The sequence below is a fragment of the Vicugna pacos genome, chromosome 6 (assembly GCF_048564905.1).
Source record: "Vicugna pacos chromosome 6, VicPac4, whole genome shotgun sequence".
Taxonomy (NCBI): domain Eukaryota; kingdom Metazoa; phylum Chordata; class Mammalia; order Artiodactyla; family Camelidae; genus Vicugna; species Vicugna pacos.
Window position 1 is genome coordinate 31,095,587 of NC_132992.1, and position 21,005 is coordinate 31,116,591.

The 21,005-nt window shown below is 49.7% G+C and overlaps 3 protein-coding genes and 1 long non-coding RNA gene across 8 annotated transcripts; 3 read left to right on the plus strand and 1 right to left on the minus strand.

Moving 5' to 3' along the window:
• Nucleotides 1-3,413: 3,413 nt before the first annotated feature.
• TPPP2 (tubulin polymerization promoting protein family member 2) lies at nucleotides 3,414-5,428 on the plus strand. Of its 4 annotated transcripts, none has more exons than XM_072962765.1 (4): nucleotides 3,414-3,532; nucleotides 3,758-3,968; nucleotides 4,217-4,370; nucleotides 5,151-5,428. In XM_072962765.1, exons 2-4 carry the CDS (start codon nucleotides 3,796-3,798, stop codon nucleotides 5,337-5,339), a joined length of 516 nt encoding a protein of 171 aa, XP_072818866.1. In that variant the 5' UTR covers nucleotides 3,414-3,532; nucleotides 3,758-3,795; the 3' UTR covers nucleotides 5,340-5,428. The 4 variants fall into 4 exon arrangements, with proteins under 4 accessions (XP_072818866.1, XP_072818867.1, XP_072818868.1 ...); XM_072962766.1 differs by having other exon boundaries at nucleotides 3,416-3,545; nucleotides 3,727-3,968; XM_072962767.1 differs by having other exon boundaries at nucleotides 3,416-3,545.
• A 401-nt stretch (nucleotides 5,429-5,829) lies between these two features.
• LOC140696847 (uncharacterized) lies at nucleotides 5,830-10,457 on the plus strand. The gene is made up of 3 exons (XR_012073418.1): nucleotides 5,830-6,006; nucleotides 7,727-7,967; nucleotides 9,707-10,457. It is a non-coding gene; the product is annotated as an uncharacterized lncRNA (long non-coding RNA).
• RNASE13 (ribonuclease A family member 13 (inactive)) lies at nucleotides 6,110-7,856 on the minus strand. The gene is made up of 2 exons (XM_006218706.4): nucleotides 7,766-7,856; nucleotides 6,110-7,524 (listed from the first exon to the last, which is right to left on the minus strand). The coding sequence occupies exon 2, from the start codon at nucleotides 7,514-7,516 to the stop codon at nucleotides 7,055-7,057; it is 462 nt and encodes a 153-aa protein (XP_006218768.2). The 5' UTR covers nucleotides 7,517-7,524; nucleotides 7,766-7,856; the 3' UTR covers nucleotides 6,110-7,054.
• Nucleotides 10,458-15,621: 5,164 nt separating the features above from the next.
• LOC102528242 (ribonuclease 7) lies at nucleotides 15,622-19,153 on the plus strand. Of its 2 annotated transcripts, none has more exons than XM_031672987.2 (2): nucleotides 15,622-15,744; nucleotides 16,256-19,153. In XM_031672987.2, exon 2 carries the CDS (start codon nucleotides 16,296-16,298, stop codon nucleotides 16,764-16,766), a length of 471 nt encoding a protein of 156 aa, XP_031528847.1. In that variant the 5' UTR covers nucleotides 15,622-15,744; nucleotides 16,256-16,295; the 3' UTR covers nucleotides 16,767-19,153. The 2 variants fall into 2 exon arrangements, with proteins under 2 accessions (XP_031528847.1, XP_072818869.1); XM_072962768.1 differs by having other exon boundaries at nucleotides 15,627-15,697.
• Nucleotides 19,154-21,005: the final 1,852 nt, after the last annotated feature.

Sequence of the window (21,005 nt, forward strand, 5' to 3'; positions counted from 1 at the left end):
GGGGGTGGGGAATGCAGGGGGCCGCTATAAATAGAGGAAGATCGCGGGAGGGGGAGAGGATGGCCAACGAGGACTCCCGGGTCAAGGCCCCAAGGGGAGGGCGGAGGAGGAGCCAGGGACCCCCAGGAGTTCTGACTCTTGGGTAAACAGGCGCAGGGGTGGAGTTAACTTTGTGGAGGTGGAGTAGGGGCTTGGGGAGGACGCAGTGTCCCGGGCTGGGACCCAAGAGACCCTGTGGCTTCAGTGCTAACCCCTTCTAGTCTGGCCCAGAGAAGGAGGGTGAGACCAGCTCGGCCGGGCTGAATCGCATTGCCCAGGCGATGGTTTCTCAGGGACTGCTGGTTCTCCCTCAGGGCCCGGGTGGGTTTGATGCCCTAGACTCCTCACTCATCCTGTCCTCCCTCCACCTAGTTGCACCCTCCCTGTGCCCCTAAGAGGAAAGCCACCTGGAATGGGATAGTTACGTGGCTACGGGGATTTGCAGTTGTCTTAGACAAAAGGAAACCAGAGTGAATTCCTCTCCACCTGCAACCCTTCCAGCTCCCCTCCCCCCAGGGTACCCGCCCCATCCATCCTCCTTCGGCCTGGTTCCTGAGTTGCCATTTGGGGGCTGGGCGCCAGGCCAGTTGGGAACAATGGCCAATGGAACTGGAGCTGCCAATTGCAACACCAGCTCAGACTGCCCCCCCAAGACCCCCAAATTGCCTTCCTCCTCCTGCCTGGGAACCACCACCCACCACCCCCCTAACCACCCACATCCCCTCTCATCCAAGGAACATCAATGCCCCTTTCATCCCCACTTGGCAGGGTCTATTGGAAAGGAGGAGCCAAGAGGGAGGAGGTGACCGGGAGTAGAGCTAGTCAGGATCAAATCCAGCTTTCAACAACCCCAAATCTAAAGGACTCCCCTACATCCCCCAATTTGGAGCATCTAAGTTTTCCTCTGTTCCCTTCCCCCACTCCCTTCATAACTATTTACCCCAAAGCTGGGCACCCTGGCTCCTCGCCTAGTCCTCTTTCCCCTCTGGATGCCAGTTTAACACTCTCCAGGACAAGGAAAAGCCTGCTGGAATTAGGAACCTAGGTAGAGATGCATAGGACAGGAGAGAGATCTCCCCCAGCCTTACTGGAACTGGGGGAGAAAGAGAGCCTAGTGTGAGAACGTCTGCCTGCAGCCTCCTCTGATGTGTTTAAAGTAGTCTTACTTGGAGTGGGGGAGGGAAGGACCTGGAGGTTCCAGCATCTAAATTCGTCTCTGGGTCAGGATGACTCAGGGGGAACCTGATAAGGGGCCTACTCAGGGGTGTGAGGCGGCCAGGAGGTGGGAAATTTCCACTGGGATCTGTTTGCTTCCTAGGACTAGGGGTCTCAGCCTGCCACAGTCAGTAATGCGGCTGCTTCTGCTCTAAGATGGGGTTCCTCCTCCCCTGTCAGGGCAGGTCTCAGTCGGGCCCAGGTGTCAGTGCCCCAACAAGAAGAATCTAACTCTCTAACTTCCTTCTCTGGGCCAGAAGCAGCTTCAAACTATGCCTTCCAGTAAGCAATGGCTTTAAGTACCTGCTCTGTGCAAACCTCTGTATAGACGGAGTTCAAAGAAGTGTGAAACCTAGTCCTACTCTCCCCAGAAGCTTAGGATGGAGTAGTTGAGAGAAGATGCAAAGACAGAAAAAGTGAAGAAGAATAATGTGTATAGAAGATTAATTGTTTAGACAACAGTCCTATAGCAATGGTTTCCCACTCTTCTCAAGTGGGAGGTCAGACGTCCATTTCCATATGATGGTTTTAGTATCTCCTGATGGGGACAAACCATGAGTTCAGCCATACTTTCAAATAAGTGTGTACAGTTTTCTGATAATCACATCTGTGTATACAGTAATGCCTACAAGTGCAAAGCTTCTTATTCACTCAGTCTATGGCCAATCGTCTGTGTGTATACAGCTGTCCAGAGGCTGTTGCAATCTTTCAGAAACCCTCGCCCCAGGAGGCTGCAGCCCATAGGCTAGGAACCATTATCTTAGTATAATTCAGAGAAGGAAATGGGTTTTGTTTCTAGGATAAACCACCCTACGAGGAATAAAACAATGGAGTATTTGAGTGGGAAGAAGGGGCATTCTATCCAGGCAGAGAGAGATCATGAGGGAAGGTTTGGGGAAAGAAATACACAAGTTACTTTGAAGAACTGAATAGCAGCTATTGTGTGCAAGGTAATTCCCATATATTATCCTCTAGTATTATAAAGTAAGTTTTATTGTCCTCACTGTGCATATGAGGAAATTGAAGCTCAGAGATGTTTAATGATTTGCCCAAGGCCACACAGCTAGTAAACGACATTATTTAGGACTTAAATCCCCACCCAAATTTATTCCACTCCAAGGTTATTCTCGTTCTGCTAGGCTCCAGTTCGCCTCTGAAGCGTAGAGTGATTAGGCTATTTTGGCCAGATGAAAAGTAATATTGATTCAAAATGGGTGGTGTTTGGTAAGGTAGATTGGAGCCAAATGTAAAGGTCCTTGAATGACAGGCAAAAAGTTTTGGCACTAAAGATCCATGAGTGTTTTTGAGCGGGAACGTTAAATAAAAAATCGTTTCGTGAGAATTAATCTGATGGGAGGGTGAATAGATACGGGTTATCAGGTAGGGGAGGGTGAAGAATTTGACTTAGGAAACAGGTCATTTAGAAGCCAGGGTAATCAACTAGGTGTGAGATGACAGGGACCTGAATAAGTGAGGGAGTAACAGGAATGGAAAGAAAGGAATGGATTTATAACACAGGAGAAAAACATTTATAGGAATTAGTGACCGTTTAGCTGGGAAGAGGAGGGAAGTCACCGATCTAGTTGCTCTGTTTTAGGGCTCCTGAAGTTCATCCATCCATATGTTTTCTGACCAGGGAAAAGGCCAAAGAGAACCCTTGAGGAATATCCTTGGACGGAACAGAAACTTCGCCAGAAGATTTTCAGAGTCTGAGGCTCACCCTCCCCCTGACCAGCCCAGATCTATGACCCTCCAAGGCCTGTGCTCTTTCCATGTTGGACCCAACAGTGGAAGCCATTTAGAGTTCCTACTGAGCTTGGTCTGCCAAGGCCAGTGAGATCCTCCATGTTGGTCATTAACCCAGGCCTGGAGACTAGAAAAAAGGGCGATGTTGGACTGATGTCAACCTGTTTTCATTAACTCCTTCCCTGAGCTCTTTGCAGCTTTTGTTGAGGGACTGAGCATAAGGCAATTTTATGACCCCGAGGACTGGGTCAAGTAGGGCAGCCTCCACAAGGGCAGCTTGAGCAGCTGGAGCGATCAGGAGGCTGGCAGCACACTCAATGCAGCATGCGAGGTAGGGACCAAAGAACCCCTCCCCCCAAAGATGAGGGGCTGACGGTGATGTCACATAAACACTGCTGAGGTCATAGAATCTTACTCTCCTCCCCTGTCTCCCCACTGCCACCCAGTCTCCCAAGCCAGCTGGCTCCCACATTTCTGCACACACTTACAAACAAAGGCTGGGAAGGGTCAGACACCATCCAGGCACTCTCAGGTACACAAAAGAGGTAGGGAAGTGGTTGGTGGTGGTGATTATTCAGTATGTAGGATCCACACTAGTATCCTTTGTACTGGAAACAGTAAGTAGGATGGGAGTCAGAGGGAAGTCAGAGAGGGACAGGGAGAAGGGGGGTTGTTCCTGTTGCTGATTCTGATTTTATTTTAACCCCCATTCTTTTTACTCTTCAGTCCTCCCTTCCCCTCCTCCCTCACCCCCAAGTCTCCCCCCCTACTGTCCTCCCCAACCCTTGGCTGACCATGGCATCAGAAGCAGAAGGAACCTTCCAGCGGTTTGCCATCTTTGGAGAATCGTCAAGCAGTGACACTGAAATGAACAACAAGAACTTCTCCAAGCTGTGCAAAGACTGTGGCATCATGGACGGCAAGACGGTCACCTCCACTGATGTGGACATCGTGTTCAGCAAAGTCAAGTAAGGGACCAAAGACGGGAGTAGGAGTGTGGAGTAGAACAAACAAGGTAGTGGGACTTGGAAGGGTTTATGTGGGAGAGCATTGGTGACAGGTCTCCTGAGCACCTGCTGGGTGCCCAGCACTGTGCGATTCCCTGTTCTTAAGACACTCAGAGTCAAGAAGCCCTGTCTGAGTAAGGGGAGGGTTAGACCTTAGAAGGTGATGAGTTCATGTTCCAGAATTCCTGGATTTCTGTCTGACTGACCAGGGCCAAGAATGCCCGAACCATCACATTCCAGCAGTTCCAGGAGGCAATGAAGGAATTGGGCCAGAAGCGGTTCAAGGGAAAGAGCCCGGATGAAGCCCTGGAGAACATTTATAGACTCATGGAGGGCAAGGACCCAGCTACCACCGGTGTTACTGTGAGTAACATTCTTCATTCCTCACCCGGGACCCTAGTTCCCTGAGTCCCTGCTGCTTCTCTCTTGCCGATGTCCCTCACCCTTGCCAACAGTGCCACTGTAGGAAGACAGGGCAGAGAGCTTCTGGGCACTGTTGGTATTGAAACAGACTTTAGAGATCATCTAGTCATTTCAGAGGTGAGGAAATCATGAGAGGAAGTGACTAACCCAAGGTCCACAGCTCTTTTCATAGTAAAACTTAGACTCATTTTGAAGTGTCCAGTATCTGAGTCAGGCAACTGGAGCCTGGTGGTTTTGGGGGGACACTGAGTGCAGAGGACTTGGCACCTGATCCCCTCTCCTCTTCCTGCTCTTATATGAGGTCTAATATCTGACTTCCTGCCTCTCATCCACCCTCTGTTCTTTATTTGTCCCCTCTCTACTAAAAGCTCTTTCTACTCCAGGTTTTCAATAGGGCCTTCCCAGTAGGACAGACTTCGCATTTTAGGTCGGCCGTTGAAGTCCTCCAGCTACAGCCTAGTCAAAACAGCCCCTCTGGAAGCAGAAAGATACACACACACACACACCCTACTCGTTCCCATACACCAGACTCCTCCTCCTAAAGGGGATGGTTCTCATCGTAGCTGCTGCCACAGCTACATCTGGGCCCTAAGCAAGCGGCACGATGCCAAGGGCTGTACAAGGGCTGGGAGAACTAGTGGAATCAAAGGCCCTCCTTAGAGAAGGGGCGTGGTCATGGGGGGAAAGGGAGAAGGATCAGACTTACCTTCCGGCTTGCAGAAAGCAACGACAGTGGGAGGGGTGAGCCGGCTGACGGACACCAGCAAGTACACAGGCACCCACAAGGAGCGCTTTGACGAGAGCGGCAAGGGCAAGGGCATCGCGGGCCGGGAAGACGTGACTGACAGCTCAGGCTATGTGAGTGGCTACAAGGGTGCTGGCACCTATGATAAGAAGGGCAGCCGCTAGGGAGTAGCCTCGTGTGGGCCTGGCAGCCTTGACCCTGCATCTTTAACACCAGGGAGCTTGGGGAGCAATAAACATCTGTGTGTGCAGCAGCCCATGAGTTCTGTCTTCCAACAGGGGGAGGGACGGTGGGGCCCTTGCGGTAGAGACAGAGAGAGGAGCCGAGAAACCCGAGGGTAGGGGTTCCCAGCACTACGCTTTACTCTACCTGGCCCCGTGCCTTCCCATCATTAGGGAGCATCGCCCTCAACAACTGCTTCTAAGAACATGGCCAAGGAGTATATTCAGAGATAAGAGATCAACCCTATATGGAGGCAAAAGTATTTGCTACTTACATTCACACGTTACCAGTATCCATCTCCCCCTACCTCCCCAAGGGGAGGAGCAATTGCTGATTTGACATAGCAGGACCCAGATACTAGCAACTCGACCCTCCCTTGTCCCTCCACCTTCCTCATCTGTTGCAATCCATGTTTTGTTGGGGAAGAAATAGAAGCCAGAGATGGTGGACCAAGGATCTATTAGGAGATTGTTCTACAGCTGACGGAGAGAGATAACCCATTTTCAACACCCACCTGGAACTGAGTTTTACCCACCCCACCCCCATCGTGGTAGACATGGAACAGAAGATCCTACTGCCTGTGAAGGGTGGCCCAGGAAATGGCCAGAGGTGGGTCACCTCCAGGACTCTGAGAATAGGAGTTCTGGCGCATTGAGGAACAAGGAATGACATCAGAACTGATTCAGATGTGTTTTTTTTTTTTATCTTTTTATTTTGAAATGACTATAGATTCCCAGGAAGATGCTAAAAGTACAGAGAGGCCCCATGTACCCTTCACCCCATGTCATCCCATGGTTATATTTTACATAATTCAGATATGGTTTTAAAACCTTCTGTGACTACAGCTAGACCCACTTCACCCACGCCTTGTCAGAGGCAGATCCTGGAGTCTGGGGGAATGTGAGGAGGAGCTTTGGGAAGGAAAGGGATGCAGGAAGATAACGTGAAGCTCCAGTAAGCCAAGGTGAGAAGGATGGAAGGAAAAGAATACAAGGCGATGAAAGAGGTTGGGAGTGTGGGGGAGAGACTGCACTCTCCAGAGCAGAAAAGATGTATTCCGCGAAGAGGAAATCAATGATTCCATCGAGAGGAGCAGACTGAGAACAGAGGGGGCCCATGGAGAAATGAAGCTAATATGAGTATAATACGCTCAGGGAGGCTCCTATAGCTAGAGGTACCCACCATGTGCGTGAGTGGGTGGAGGGACTCATTAGGGAAATGGGGAGGATTGAGAAGGGAAGGCTGGTAGGGATGGGGATTTGAGACAGAACTGGTGCCTGTTGCCATGGTGTGAGCCGAGGCTCTGGGCCTCCATCCAGGATTCAGGATCTGGCCCAGTAGATGGACAGTCACTGCCAACTGGACACAGTCAGCTTCTTGGGTGGGTAAAACTGTCTGTGGGAGAGGGAGGATGGGGGTAGGGATGGGTGGGGGTGGGGAGGTAAACAAGTTAGAAAGAGCCTAGAGGACAATACAACTTTGCACAGTGACCAAAGCTCTGGACATTTTTCCTACGTCCCTTAGTCTCTTGGGAGGGGCCCTGCCTACCTTGGAAGCCAGAGAGGAAGCCTGGTACCAGGGATCGGAGCTTTGGGAGTGGAGACAGGCTGGTCTGCAGTGGTGGTAGCGGGTGGTTCAGACTGAAAGCCTCCCTTGCCTAGTAGAGGCCAATGATATCCATCGGCTCAGCATCGTACTGCTGGGAGCAGAGCAGATAGAGCCTCTGGTTGGTCAGAGTGCCGTTGTAGTGGCAGCTGGTGGGCGTGTCTCCCTTGTGTAGTTTGCAGATGGTGAGGGGGAAGGAGTCCTGGGTGAGAGTGCAGTATTCATTGTAATTCTCACAGAAGCTCTCACTGTACTTGCAGAGCTTCCCGATGGCTTTCCAAGGGGCATGTAACACATAGTGGACCTTTGGGCAGTGCCAGGTCTGTTGCCTGCCCCGCACGTAGGCCATCAGACCGTTACAGTAGCCGTGGAAGCCTTTTGCGTAGTTAGCCCTGGGATAGTCGATGTGTAAGGTGCGGAAGTTCTCAATGGCCACCTGGAGCTCGATGTTTTCAACCCAAGTTGGCGCTAGAACAAGCTGGAGGAACAGGAGTTGGGTCACAGGAAGTGCCATTCCTCCTGCTGGTAGAATGAAGGTGGTTGGAGGCAGAGGTGGGCCTACAGTGTGCCCCCAGCCTTCCCCATGTGCCTTCCCCTCTACCAGGAAACTGGACTGTCCCAGAGGTCATCTGGCCCAAGTCCTCATGCTTCAAAGAGGGGGGACACTGGCACAACTGGTCAGCCACCTTTAGCCATTCCCCTCCTCTCCCTTGGTCTACCTTAGGGCCTCAGCCTCACCCAGTCCGTGAGCTGTAACACTTACAGAACAAGAGATCCAACTGGTCCTTGGCTGAGACTCTTCCCAGTTATCCCTGGCCTGGTTAATCCTTCTGGTAAAAATGCAGAGGGCCCAGAGGGACAGGCTCAGCCACAGCTGTCTGACAGCCGCCGGGAAGGACAGGAGCTGGAAGGCAGCAGGGCTGCGGCACGGATTCTTCTTGCCTCAGACCAAGGACAGCCCAGAGGTGAGAGGAGGCTGGAAAGGTGTCTGGATAAAGACGAGTCTCCAAGGAGGGAGTGTCCCCTGGGTTTGAGGAGCCCCTGTGCTGAGGGGGTTGGAGGAGTGGGAAGAAAGAGACATTGCTTTCTTGTCTCCTCCTCTGTGATGTCATCAGAACACTTAGTTCCAGCCTCCTTGCCAGAAGTCCCCAGGTTCTTGGGCTTCCTTTGATGTCGTCTCTGGTTCATAGGCCCCACGTCTGCAGAAAAGTGAGAAGGAAAGCATTGTCATGTTTCTGAGAAACAAAGCAATGCTTATTCTTGACCCTCAGAGAACAGAGGGTCTGCTCCTCTCTCATCCAACTCACGGAAACTTAAGGGGGCCATGGATCCAAGGGCTTCCCACCTGAGTGCTGGGCTGAGCGTCAAAGACCTCCTTGTGGACCCCTCACTGTCCCCATCATCAACTTGACTCCAATCGTGATCACACTGACACTCTTACCTGTAATCTCAGGCCCTCTCAGGGTCACAGCACTCCTGGAAATGTATGGAAATGTATGCAGGCTGACCTGGAAGCCTCAGACTTGTCAGGTGGGATTAGACAGACAGTGTAGCCAGGACTTGAGGGGGTGCGGGCCGCCTGAGCCCAGCAGGTCAGATTCACGCTGGAGTTTATCACGCTGGGGAAAGGGCCAGGCTCCTAACTCTTTTCCGTCAACACCTGCCCCTTCATCAGAACCAGAGAGCTAGCTCCCTAGGGCCTGCCAGCCACATTCCTTGATTTCCACAGGCCTCTCGGCCTTGTCTCCCTGCAGGCGTTGTCCCGGTTGTGAGCTTAGGACAGCCTACTCCCCTCTGTCCCTGGAGAGCGGGACAGGGGGGTCAGAACGGAGAACCCTGAGTGTTCCAAGGCAGGGCATAGTTCAGGAGGGGTGGGGGTGCGCAGAGAGACGTATGGTTGCCCCTCCTTCACGGCCCCCTTCAACTTGCTCTTTCTGCCAGCACCAACTGGAGTCCAAAACCGTGCCCATCCTCCCCCAACTTGCTTTTGCTCCTGTGTTGTCTGTTTCCTCGGTTACCTATGCAAGAAATCTCAGCCTGAGCCCCAACCCCTCCCTCTCCCTAACCCCACCTGTTGGGAGGCAGGACTGCATGGTGGTTAAGAGCAAAGCTTTTGAGTAAAACAGACCAGGAATTGAATCCCAGCTCTGCTGTTTCCAGGCTGGACACCACCAGTCTAAGTTTACTAGGCCAGGACGAGCTTCGATTGCCTCATCTGTTAATGAGGATACTGTTCTGTGTCTCGTGGTAGTATTAAGGTTCATTAAGATGCATCTCAGGAGCGCTTAGCCCACAGCCTGGCACATACTGAGTACTCGATATGATCAGGAGCCCACCAGTATTCAGCCCTACCAATATTTTTTTTAAAATATGTATGGACTCCCTAGATGTCTTATGAAGTTTAATTATCAACCACTCACATACATTTTTAGTAGGAAGTGTTAAGCCATTTTTAGCTTTTTTGCACATATGCTGCACATCTGGCTGATGCTGCAAAGATTCTCAGCATTACACAGTTAAGCTGGGCTGCACCCATCCCTTTAATTTTTTTTTTTTAATGGAGGTACTGGGGATTGAACCCAGGACTTGTACATGCTAAGCGTTCGCTCTACCACTGAGCTGTACCCACCCCCTAGCCCTGCCAATCTTAACTAAAACTTTTCCCGAACCTGTCTCTTCCATTTCTATTTCTTCCCCTGCTCAGGCTCTCCCCTCTCCTGGGCACCACACACCCTGCAACTCCAGAAGGGCTCTACACCTCAGAGGACAGAAGACATCCATGACCTGGCCCCCAGCATGTCTCCAACTGCATCTCCATCCCTGCCTGCTTCCCCCTTGGTGCCCCTCCCTCCCCCCACCTCTAACTCTTCTTGTCTCCTCACTCTGAATGCTGCTCTTCCCCTCCTGCTCTCCCCTCATCAGTCCCACTGAGCTATCCCATCGGAGGATCAGCCCAGAGGTCCTGTTTAAGAAGCCTCTGTTTGGAGGACCTCCCCAGGGAAGTGTACCCAGCCAAGCAGGTGAGGATGAAGCCACAGGCAGGTGGCTCATCTGTATCCTCAGGCTGGTCTATAAGCCAACACCCACTGGGAGCCCGTGCAAGGTGGTGCCTGAGCCTGGCTGACTCACGTCTTTGTTCTGAGGAAGCTATCACTCTGTGGTCCCAGCCTCAGAGTGTGCCACCTCTTCCCTATTTGCTCAAAGCGCAGCTTCCCTGAGAAGAGGAAGGGGCTTTTCATGCTTCTTGGCCTTCCTATTCCTTGCTTCACTACCCACCCACCACCACTCACCTCCCCACACGCTATTACAGAAATGGACCAGCATGTTGCAGAGGAGAGTTTAGAGCTTGATATCAAATAACCTACTGAGATTTTGTTTCATCTTCTATAAAAGGGGACTGATGCCTGCCTTACCTTATGAGGCTGCAAGAATAAAATCAGATGGTCAGTATGGAAGTGCCTTTTAACCACTAAATGATATAAAAGTGGATAAGTGGGTATGGTCTTCCAGGTCCTATACCAACTCACTTTATTCCCTTCAACTCACTTAACATCTGCAGAGTCTCTTATATCCCCCTAATGAGCCAAGTGACCTCCCCGTATCTCCACTCTGCCAATCTAGAGACTCTCTCACACCTGACTTATATTCATCTTCACGAAGCTTTCTGTTATTCGTCATGCCCCGTGTTGATTATTTTAAAGTTATTTTAAAATTTCTAAATACTACTTGAAAATCACTATAACAAATGTCAGGGGAAATAGAAAGGTAAATGAGCCAGTTACAGTCCATATTAAATTTACAGTTCAGTAGGAATGACAGGGTATGAACATATGTTACAAAGGCACAAACACGGGGCCAGGCACAGTGCTGAGTGTGTGACAGGCCTTTGGGCTCCAACAACCTGCAATCCTAGTGGTCTGGTCTTGGAAAATCCTATCCCAGAGGAGCTGAGCCACAGGATTGCTTCCTCCATCCTGACATCCTTGTCATGGTTTCACCTGCTCCCTGAGCCTGAGATTTGTGGAATTGTTACCCCATTACACTGGACTTTCCACATACAAGAATCACCCTAGAGATGAAGACACGAGGTTTTAGAGAGGGACAGTGGCTTACTTGAGTCATAGGTCTAATTCAGTGGTTCTCAACGGGGAGCAATTTGATCACCTCTGGAGGCTTTTTTTGGTTGTCACAACTGGGAGGTGCTACTGGCATCTAGCGGGTAGAGGCCAGGGACGCTGCTAGACATCCTACATCGCAGAGGACAGCTCCCAAAACAAACAGTTATCCAGACCAAGATGTCGATTGTGTGAGGTTGACAAGTCCTGGTCTAATGAGAGAATCAGAGTTCCTAGCAAGAGTTGGCTTAGTTATACCTTATATATTGAAGAGCACTGATAAATATCCAGTATTTAGAAATAGTTTTATTAGACTTTGCTTGTGATGGTGCCGGTTCTTTAACCAGCAAAATATTACTGGTAGACCACCGTTAAAACATCTTTGTTATTTTTCCTGTAAAAGTGACTCTCTGCAGGTGGCCATCTACACATTCTCTCCCTCTTCCCCTCCCCAACGGTAAGAATCTCTAGAACCACTGGCTAGAGTGACAGGTGCAGGGGTAAATCCCTATGATTAAGGGGAGCCCCAAGGTTTTGCCCCAAGTGAGCTCACCACAGTCTCGGTCGCATCACTTCTGCCCTGTCCAACCCAAATTGTTCAAACAGCATACTGTGCCATGGACAGTGCTTAGGCTGTCCTTGAACTCAGAGGATTGCTTCAGCCATTTCAAACTTCTTGTCATAGGTTCACATCTACCCCAAGGCTGAAAGTTCAGGAGCTGCGCTGTCAGTTCCTCAGCTGGGAATGGGGCTATTCAGGTGATACCATCTGGGACCAGGCTTATTCAAGAGTGAGTGCCTTCTAACCCAGAAGTTGAATCGTTTAGGGTCACTGATATGCAAAGCACTATGCTATATTCTATGGAGTATGCAGAAGACATATAACAGGTGGTCCTTGTCTTCTGGGAATTGACAGTCTAAATTGGAGGAAAACAATAAATACATGTGAAGAAATAACCAATGATTCAAGGCAGAAAATTATACATCCTGAAGACAGTAAGTGTTTTAGGAATTTAGAGGTGAGAGAGATCCCTCTGAATTGGGCCAGAGAAAGTTTTCTGGCGGGGAGAGGGTCATCCTGGGACTTTAGGATGGGTCTCAGGAAACAGAGTTGAGTGGAGATAAAGAGGGTTATGAAAGGTATGTTTGAGTAAAGAGAAAAAAACCAGCCTGGCTGGGGTTGAAGCAATCAGTGGGAGAAGAGTCAAAGTTGGAAAGACAGGTTTGCCAGATGGTGACAGACCTTGAATAGCAGGCTAAGGAATTTATATTTTGTTCTGTAGACAAATGGGGAGCTGGCAGTGGCTTGTGAGACAGAGTGACCTGGTGAGGCCTCTCAACCCCAGACCAGGTCCCCCGCTTCTACATCCTGGCCTGTCTAAGAGGCATTGGTCTGGGAGCCAAGGATTCCAACCTTCTGTCAGTGCTGCCTCCTCTAGACCCACAGCTGTTCCAGGAAAGGTCATGAGAATTCAAAGACCCAAAGCGAGTTCCACATCTGATCCCAACTTGCTGTTTGTTCCACCTTCCTCATCTACAAAAATGAGCCGGTTACCTTTATTTATCCTGGGAGCAAGCAAATGAGGATAAGAGAACTTGGACCTGCTCCTGCTTGGAGGGAAACTCTCACGGGCTTTCCATCCGCATCCAGAGAGGCTGTGTGGAACTCCGGAAGAGAGGGAGGCTGGGCTCTGAAGGGTGGGCACCGATCCAGGCTGGCCCTCCTCTCTCCCAGCCCCCCTCACCCCCACCCAACACGGGCTGGAGGAGGCAGCAGCTGTTGTCCTGTGGGGAAGACCGGCAGAGGTCCACCTGGCACTGTTGAAGCTTTCACAACACCCACCCCAGTGACTTTAAACACACACACACACACACACACAGCAGCGGCCTGGGGAGAGGCGAGGCGAGGCCAAGAGCAGTAATTATGATGGCAGAAGGAGAAGGACTCTGGGGGAACCTGCCTCATATCCCTGGATAGAGGCTGCCCCGTGAGGGGCTTTCTTCTCTCCCAACATTTTGTCTTCTGCTCTGCCTTCTCCAATTCTTCTGTTCTCCCTTCTCCCAGACTCTCTGACCGTCCTTGGCCTGATGCCTGATTTTTTCTCTTCTCCCTAACTGTGTTCCCCTTCCTCCACTTTTCCTCTTGCCCTATGAGTCTAAGGAGAAATGCAAAATTGTCCTACTGAGTGCAAAGTGAAGCAGATCTTGGAAGCTAGGTAGTTTCGACGAACAAACAAATAAAATTGCCTGCCTTATCCAAATAACAAGGGCGAAGTAAGGGTTTCAGCTTGAGTTGTGCAAATGGTCAGTCAGCTTTTCAGTGCAAACCTGAACCTTTACTCCCTTTTCCCTTTGACCGGAGACAGCCCAGCCGTGTTGATTTTACTTTCACAGAGCACTAAGGCAGCTTTCTGGAGAGCCCAGCAGAATGAAGTTGGGGAGCAAACTGGGATCATTACAAAGACAGGAAAACACAGGAGCAGAGGCCAGTGCCGGTCGTGGTTTGGAAACATCTCACTCTAGAATAATGAGAAGTGAGGAGACCTGGCTAGGAATTCAAATGAGCTCTTGGCCTCCCACCCCCTCCTCTAACCCCAGCCTGCGGTCCAGGGCTGGACTGTGCTGATCCTCATTCTGCCCACAGAATGCTTTAAACCACAGATTTTATCTCCAAACATTTGCATTTCTACAGCAGCAGAGGCATAATTCTCTATCCAGAAGTTCAAACTACAAAGATTCAGGCACCTGGACAAACTCATGAATGCTGTTCCCACCGCCAAGGCCTCACTGAGGGGGAACCAGGGCAGCCGGTGGCCCGTGTGAACTCGCTCCCGGTTCTCTGTTGCCACCTAGTGGTGTTTCTCACTCCAACACCACTTTTTCTTCCTGACCCACAGCTATGCACTCTGTCTACTAAAATAATGTCTCCTGATCTCAGAACAAACTCCCTATCTTCCTGACTCAAAATCCCGACTTCGGGACCAGAACACAAAGCTTATGACCCAGATGGTCTGCGTGGCCTCTTAGCAGTCACATCCACACCACAGCCAGGGGATCTTTCAGTAGATGGGCCCTTTACTCCTCTGCTTAGAGCCCTCCCAGGGCTCCCCACTGTGTGCACAAAACTCACAGTCCTAGTGGGGTCTAAGGCTTTCCATGACGTAGCCTCTCGTCCCTCTCTGACCCCATCATTCACCTGCTCCAGCCACACCAGACTCCTTACTCTTCCTCCAACACCCCAGACATCCACCTGCTTTCGGGCCTTTGCAGTGCTGCCCTCTCTACTCAGAGCATTCTTCCCCAGACAAGCATCAGTTCCCTGTCTCACCTTCAGGTCTTTGTCCCAGAGTCACCTACTTCAGTGACCCTATTTAAAAATCACTGCCTACTAACCTCCGTCTTGTTTTTTTTCCCTTAGCAATTATCACCCTGAGCAAAGTATGTATATTTTACTGTCTTTCTCTCAATGGAATGTAAGGATTCCAAAGGTGGGGATTTTGTCTCTTTTATTCACTGATATATCCCAAGCACCTTGGGGCATAGTAGATGCTCAAGAAATATTTGTTGACTCTGTGAATGAGCCTGAACCCAATAGTCTGAGATCACCTACTACTAACAGGCGAATCCTGGGAACAAAAACACTGTTCATCTCAGTTTTCTAGGAGTTCTTCCCATCCACAGATAGTGATGCTTCTCTTTCTCAGCATCTCAGTTCTCCTGAGTCTCATGCCAGGCTCACTGGTGCCCTGGAAGCAGCACTGACCACACAGTTGTAACTGCCACAGGAAACAGGGAAGACAAAGTAGAGAAAGGTCTCGGCTGGAGGTGGAGCAGCACCCCCACCACCAGCATTTTCATATTTAGACAATGTTTTTAAGTGTTGCAAATTTTAATCGAGTCGCAAGGGAAAGTCGCAAGGGAAATCGAGTGAAGGATGAGAAGTGTTGGGTGCCATTTCCAGGTAAAGCCAGGTGACCTTGGAACTGGAGGGACCCAGAGGGATGAATCATTGCAGAAGAGCTGAGCTGGACTGGTGCTGGGAATCGTGACCGTGATGACTGGTCCACTTCCCTATCTCCTCCACCTCCTCCAAAAGATAAGCAGTGAGTCCTTTGTGACAAGAAGCCGTACAAAGCAAGTTTCTAGGCTGTTCCATCTGTATCTCAGGTCAGAAAAAAGCAATCCTTACCATCACAGTGAGAGGTTCTTCCCAGAATCAGAACCAGAAGTGTATATAGGAGATGACAAATGACAACTGTCCCAGAAATTCATTTTGAGCTGACACCTGGATCAGGTGCTTTATTAGCCATTGAAACCATGTGGCTGGGGGCCAAATCTAGTCTTTGAGTGTGAGGATTCATGCTTCCTCATTGCTAAACATGTTCAGGCAGGTGTCCTAGCTCCATAGGTATCCACTTATTGGGGACATGTAAGTGGAGAGGCATGAACCTGATTCATTTCCTGACCCGGGGATGCTCCCCAGCCCACATCTAAACAGAAGCACCACAGGTCAGGCCAGTTCTTATGGAGTTAGGCAGTGAGAAGAGACTGCCGGAGATCTGAGGCCCAGCGGTGGGCAGGTATGTCCCTCTGAGCAGGAGCTGCAGCACAAGGACTCAGTGAGGAGGTGAGGCCTGAGACAGGATGTGGGTGAGGAGAAAGGACAGAGAAGGGATGGGTTCTGGCCAGATAAGAGTAGACACTCAGGTGAATGACAAGATGGGCAAAGGAGGGACCCAATGTGGAGGGGAGAGAGGAGAGTGGTGCTGGGGGATGGAGGCACAATATAGGGATGTGGAGGAGATGGGGATGGGGTCATGGAGGGGACGAGACACAGAGAAAGAGATGGAGATATAGGGACCTGGGGATGCTAAGGGATGGGACTTGAGGGAGAAGAGAGAGAACAAAGAGTGGGAGGCAAGAGGGACAGAACGAAGGAGGAGAGGGATACAAGGTGAGGGGGATGGAGCCATAGGGTTAGGGGATGGGGTCATAGTGGCTGTGGGCACCCAGAGGGGAAGGGAGGGATAAGACACAGGGTGAGAGAGGAAGGAGACAGTGGCAGAGGGAGATGGTGATTAGCTAGAAGGAGCAGGTATAGGAAGGCTCATTTCCCACCTCCTGTTCTCTGTCCCCAGCAACCCCAGCCCTCCATTCTGACAGTTCCCCCTAAGAGAGATGGCACCAGCCAGAGCAGGATTCTACCCTCTGCTTCTGCTCCTGCTGCTGGGGCTCTGGGTGGTGGAGGACCCAGTCAGTGCCAAGCCCAGTCACATGACCTCAGCTCAGTGGTTTGAAGCTCAGCATGTGCAGCCCAGGCCTAAGAGATGCAGCGCTGCCATGGGCAACATCAACAAGTACTCCAGACACTGCAAAGGCTTCAACACCTTCCTGCATGAATCCTTCTCCAGCGTGGCTGCCACCTGTCAGACCCCCATCACAGCCTGCAAGAATGGCCATAAAAACTGCCACCAGAGCCAGAAACCTGCATCCCTGACTACGTGTAAGCTCACCTCTGGCCGGTACCCAAACTGCAGGTACAAAGAGAAGCAACTGGTGGCTCCTTACATCGTGGCCTGTGACCCTCCCCAAAAAGGGGATTCTGGACACTTGAAGCTGGTTCCCGTGCACTTGGACAAAGTCCTTTAGGTTTCTAGCCTTCCTTGTGCTTGGGCTGTGCCTGAATTCCCTCTCCAGGCCTCTGGACCACTCCTCCTTTTCCCAGAAGGCTCTCTTCTGACATCTCTTGGGGCCCTTCCTAGCTCAGGCTCCTCTGAGAGGATGGGGGTTGGGGGTAGGGGTGTTGAGGTTGAAACTTTAGTAGGCTCGGCTCCAGAAGAGATGGTCTTTCCCAGGAGCTTATCCCCAAGAGAGGGGCTGAGCAAGCTTAGGGGTGCAGGTTCCTGGATCTGTGCCTCATATGTCTCTCCCCTGCCCCATCTTCTGGTGGCAGCGTGACAAGAGGAGGAAAGAAATGGAAAAGGAGTGCATGGGATTTATGGAAAGAGCTCTTTTTGTCCCTAAATGAGGCCTCTTCCCCAGCTCTGACCCAGTAGTGAGGTGGCCTGTGTGCAGAGAGGCGGCCGGAAGGAAAGATGACAAAGAAGCACCGCCTTGTATTTACATAGCATTTCATGCTTTTCATGCTGGATCCACGTGAGTCCCTCGTGAGACGGACTTGACAGGAATTACTTGCCTTCTTCAGGGATGAGGAAGTTGAGATTTCAGAAAGCTTAATTAATTCAAGGGCTTGCCAGGTTGGTTAGTAGCAGAACTTGGACTTGAAACTAGGTCTCCTTACTCTAAATACAGTGCGCTTTCTCCTTTACCACTGGCCGAAAAATGAGAGCCCTCTGCAGGGACAAGAGGGGAACTAGGTAAGAGTTCACCCATGAAGAAATGTACAGAGAGCTCTGAAGAGTTGGCTGCAGTAAAGGTCATTACCTCTCTAGCCAAGAGACTGTTTCTGAGGTGCTCCAGGGGTCTTGGCGCGCTCTTTCTCTCTGCCTCTCTGCACCCCTCCTTCTCTAGCCCACTGCTCTTCTGTCCTGGGCCCTGGGCCTGCCTCTGGCTTGATCGCCTAGGTCTGAAAGCAGAGTGTCAGGGGAGTGTCCCAGCTTCATCCCTCTGCTCCAGGATCACATTTCTCTTGACCTCAAGGGACTTCCGTGGCCCGGTGCCTGCTTGTCACAAACAAGCTGATGGGAGCTGCCAGAGCTTCCTTCCTCCCGATAATGATCTCTCTTGCCTCGGTGCTTCCCTGGCTCTCTGCTCTGGCAGTCCGCCCCAGGCCCGAGGGGTTGAGATGTGGAAATGCCATCTACCTATCCCCTGGGCTGCAGACACCATTTCTCCTTCACTGGCGAGCAGAACTGGAGAAGCTTTGGCTTTACGTTGACTCAGTCTTGGTAGCCTCCCACCCCCAGCCCCCGCCTGGCATTGCCTGCAGCCCTGACCGACACCATCGCCTTCTCTCTTCCTGAACCTCAGTCCCAGACAAACTGCACTCCGCCCCACGCCCACGCCCCGCCCCCCTACCTCAGCGCCCAGATACTGCCTTGTTAGACTTTCCCTTCTCATCCGGGGAGTCTACTCTCTACCAGTCCCTCCCCTACACCCCTGTGCTCTTTTATTCCTTCCCAGGGTCAGAGTAATCTTTGGAGCCAGATAAAATTGAGTGTAAATCTTGACTCGGTCCTTCATGGCTACATGACCTGGAAAAAACTACTGAACCTCTTTGCAACTATGTTTCCATTTATGGGAATAATACCACCTACCCAACAGGATTACAGGAAGATTTAGAAATGACATTTATGAAGCCTTAGTCAGCCCGAGGCACTGGTAGGCCTCAATAGTGATAGCTAGTAGTAGCAATGGCAATAATAGTAGCAATACCCCTGTCAGGTCATACCCGTCTTTGGCAAACACGAAGACCAAGGCAAATGCCCCACTCAATTCTCCTGGAGGGCTTTCTTCTGCTAGAGCAATGTTTATGAGGAGGCTAGAGTATAAATCTGTAGGCAGAGTCCTGATAGGTGGGCTGGGTGGTTCGAGATGCTGAGGAGAGAAGGTAGGGGAGGGATGATGAAAAGAAAGGACTGCAGAACATTGAACAGTTTTATTCTTGATCTGGATATGTTTACTTTGTGAAAAACCCTTTGAGCTGTACACTTAAGATGTGTGTACTTTACTGTATGCCTGTTACACCTCAATTTGAAAATCCTCCTAAAAACTATAGTTCTTAAGGATTATTTTATTTAACATAATAAATGCTAATACATCAATTCACAAAGATTTTAATACAATGAAATCATGGAATCACAATATAATCTAATTAATATGGTTCTGCCTTGTGCTATTTGTTGAAGTAAATACTATTTGCAGTATTTATTAAATTGTTATTAATACTTTTAGCTCAAAAATTATATAAGGCTCTTCCTAAAGTTGTCTAGCTAGTACATACTTTCTGTTAACATAACTGTCAACTAATTTACCTATTTTTGAACTGTGAAAATGTAAAATAATTTTGTATATAATAAAAGCTTTCACAACCATTATTACAGCATTTTTCTTAAAATAATAAATATGCTGATATAAGAATATGATATTTCTGACAGATATCCACTGACTGATAGAATTTCACCATTTTTTAAAGTTCATAAGGAAAATTTCACTTCCATGTACATTTAGAGTGCTCACCAATGTTTGAATGCGATTATTCAGATATCAACAGTGAACCCAAATGACCCTGCCTTGTTTTTATACCGATGCTTTCTTTAACTGATTAGATTTGACAGTCACCCATTCCTTCACATGATCTTGATCACAGCCAAGTTCAGGGAAAATCCAGGAATTATGTTGAAATAAGTCTTTGGCTATTCAGTCTTTCAAAAGCCGAAGCTGAGGTCCAAAATGAATAATGGGTTTGGGCCAACTAGCAAGTCTGGCTGAACCTTGATACCTTCCTACTAGATGGCTGACAAGGGAGAAAGGGAGACTTAGTTACGAGATTTCTGTTGCTGGGGGTGGGGGCTTGGAGAGGCGAGGAGGGAGTCCTGGGGAGTATTGCCCAGCCTCGTGTAGATAGCTCTAAAGAAATTGTTTCAACCTGGATCTAAGGAGCACAGATGGAGTCCAGCAAAAAAGTAACCAAAGAACTGGAGCTACTGTGAGCTTGCTTTCCTAGGAGCGAGACTATCTGAGGTGGAATAGGTAGGAGACTTTTCTACATCTTCCCCAAAGTCTTCACTCTGAAGAAAATGACCCACAGACACTATGAAGACAGCCAGTTGAGTCAATGTGAAGAGAAGGGTCTTGATCTCAAGGGCAGGGAGTATGAAGAAGAAATGCCCCTGAGACTAGGACCCTTTCCCTCACATTGATCCAGATGGCCCTCTGTGTAGTTTCTGTGGCTCTAGGGGATGACCTTAGAGCTACAGCAACAGAAAACATACTGATAGCAGCAACATCCAGGGAGCCGTCTCTTTGAGAAGAGCCCTGGCCCATTTTATCACATTGCTTCTATGCTCCTGCACAACTGGGCCTCCAAAAGGGCTTTGAAGACTTCAGATCCTCATTTTAAAGTCCTCCTCCTACCCTTATTCCACCATGGAGGGATAGAAAGAGCAGTCACAGCTCTTTCCAGTATGTTTTCCTGTGCAGGACTCCAAAGCCAGTAAGTAAGCTTGGGAGCATCCAAGAAGCCATGAGGGCTTTATGATAAAACATTGCTAATGAGGCCCTGTAGGAAGTCCACAGTTCACAAGAGGGGAGGTAAGCAATGATGTCTTCTGATAATGGAAATATACACCCTGATGGAAAGTCCTCTTGACTTAGACTGGAATTTCCTCATCTATACAAAAGAAACTTACCTCATAGAGTATTCTGTAGATTAAATGTGACACCATACACAAAGCACATAGTACAGTGGCTGGCATGTTGGAAGAGCCTGAAAGATGTTATCATTTACATTTATTACTGTGATGTGAAACATTGAGTGGCCAAACATGTGATGGATGGAGCAGGCCTGACTTCTGCGACAGAAGAACAAAGGACTTAAACAAAGGAGGCCAAAACCCTCCTCAGCCTCTCCTTGCCAAAAAAAGTTCTTAGCCAAGAGTAGATAAGCTAAGGTTCAAGGTCAGGCAAAAAAGACACTATGCGTCCCTTTCTCTTGGTGAGGTAATTTGGAGCGGGATAGGGTGGGAGTCAATGCTTTCAGTTAGGGGGAAAGAAAAGGCTTTTGAGTGTTTCTGTTAAGACCACTTAAGGGTTTTTTTCCTCATCTCTACCCTCCATAAATCCAAAGATATGCAAAGAAGGCAGAAAATCTAGGGCCCCTAACTTGTGGTGGCCCCTTACCTGCTCCTTTCCAAAGGGTTCAACTAT

Excerpts from the sequence above, each read along its gene's own strand:
- LOC102528242 (XM_031672987.2), top strand. The coding sequence starts at position 16,296 with ATGGCACCAGCCAGAGCAGGATTCTACCCTCTGCTTCTGCTCCTGCTG.
- TPPP2 (XM_072962765.1), top strand. The coding sequence starts at position 3,796 with ATGGCATCAGAAGCAGAAGGAACCTTCCAGCGGTTTGCCATCTTTGGA. Across the intron at positions 3,969-4,216 it reads ATCGTGTTCAGCAAAGTCAA|GGCCAAGAATGCCCGAACCA; the intron begins GTAAGGGACCAA and ends CTGACTGACCAG. Across the intron at positions 4,371-5,150 it reads CAGCTACCACCGGTGTTACT|AAAGCAACGACAGTGGGAGG; the intron begins GTGAGTAACATT and ends TCCGGCTTGCAG.
- RNASE13 (XM_006218706.4), bottom strand. The coding sequence starts at position 7,516 with ATGGCACTTCCTGTGACCCAACTCCTGTTCCTCCAGCTTGTTCTAGCG.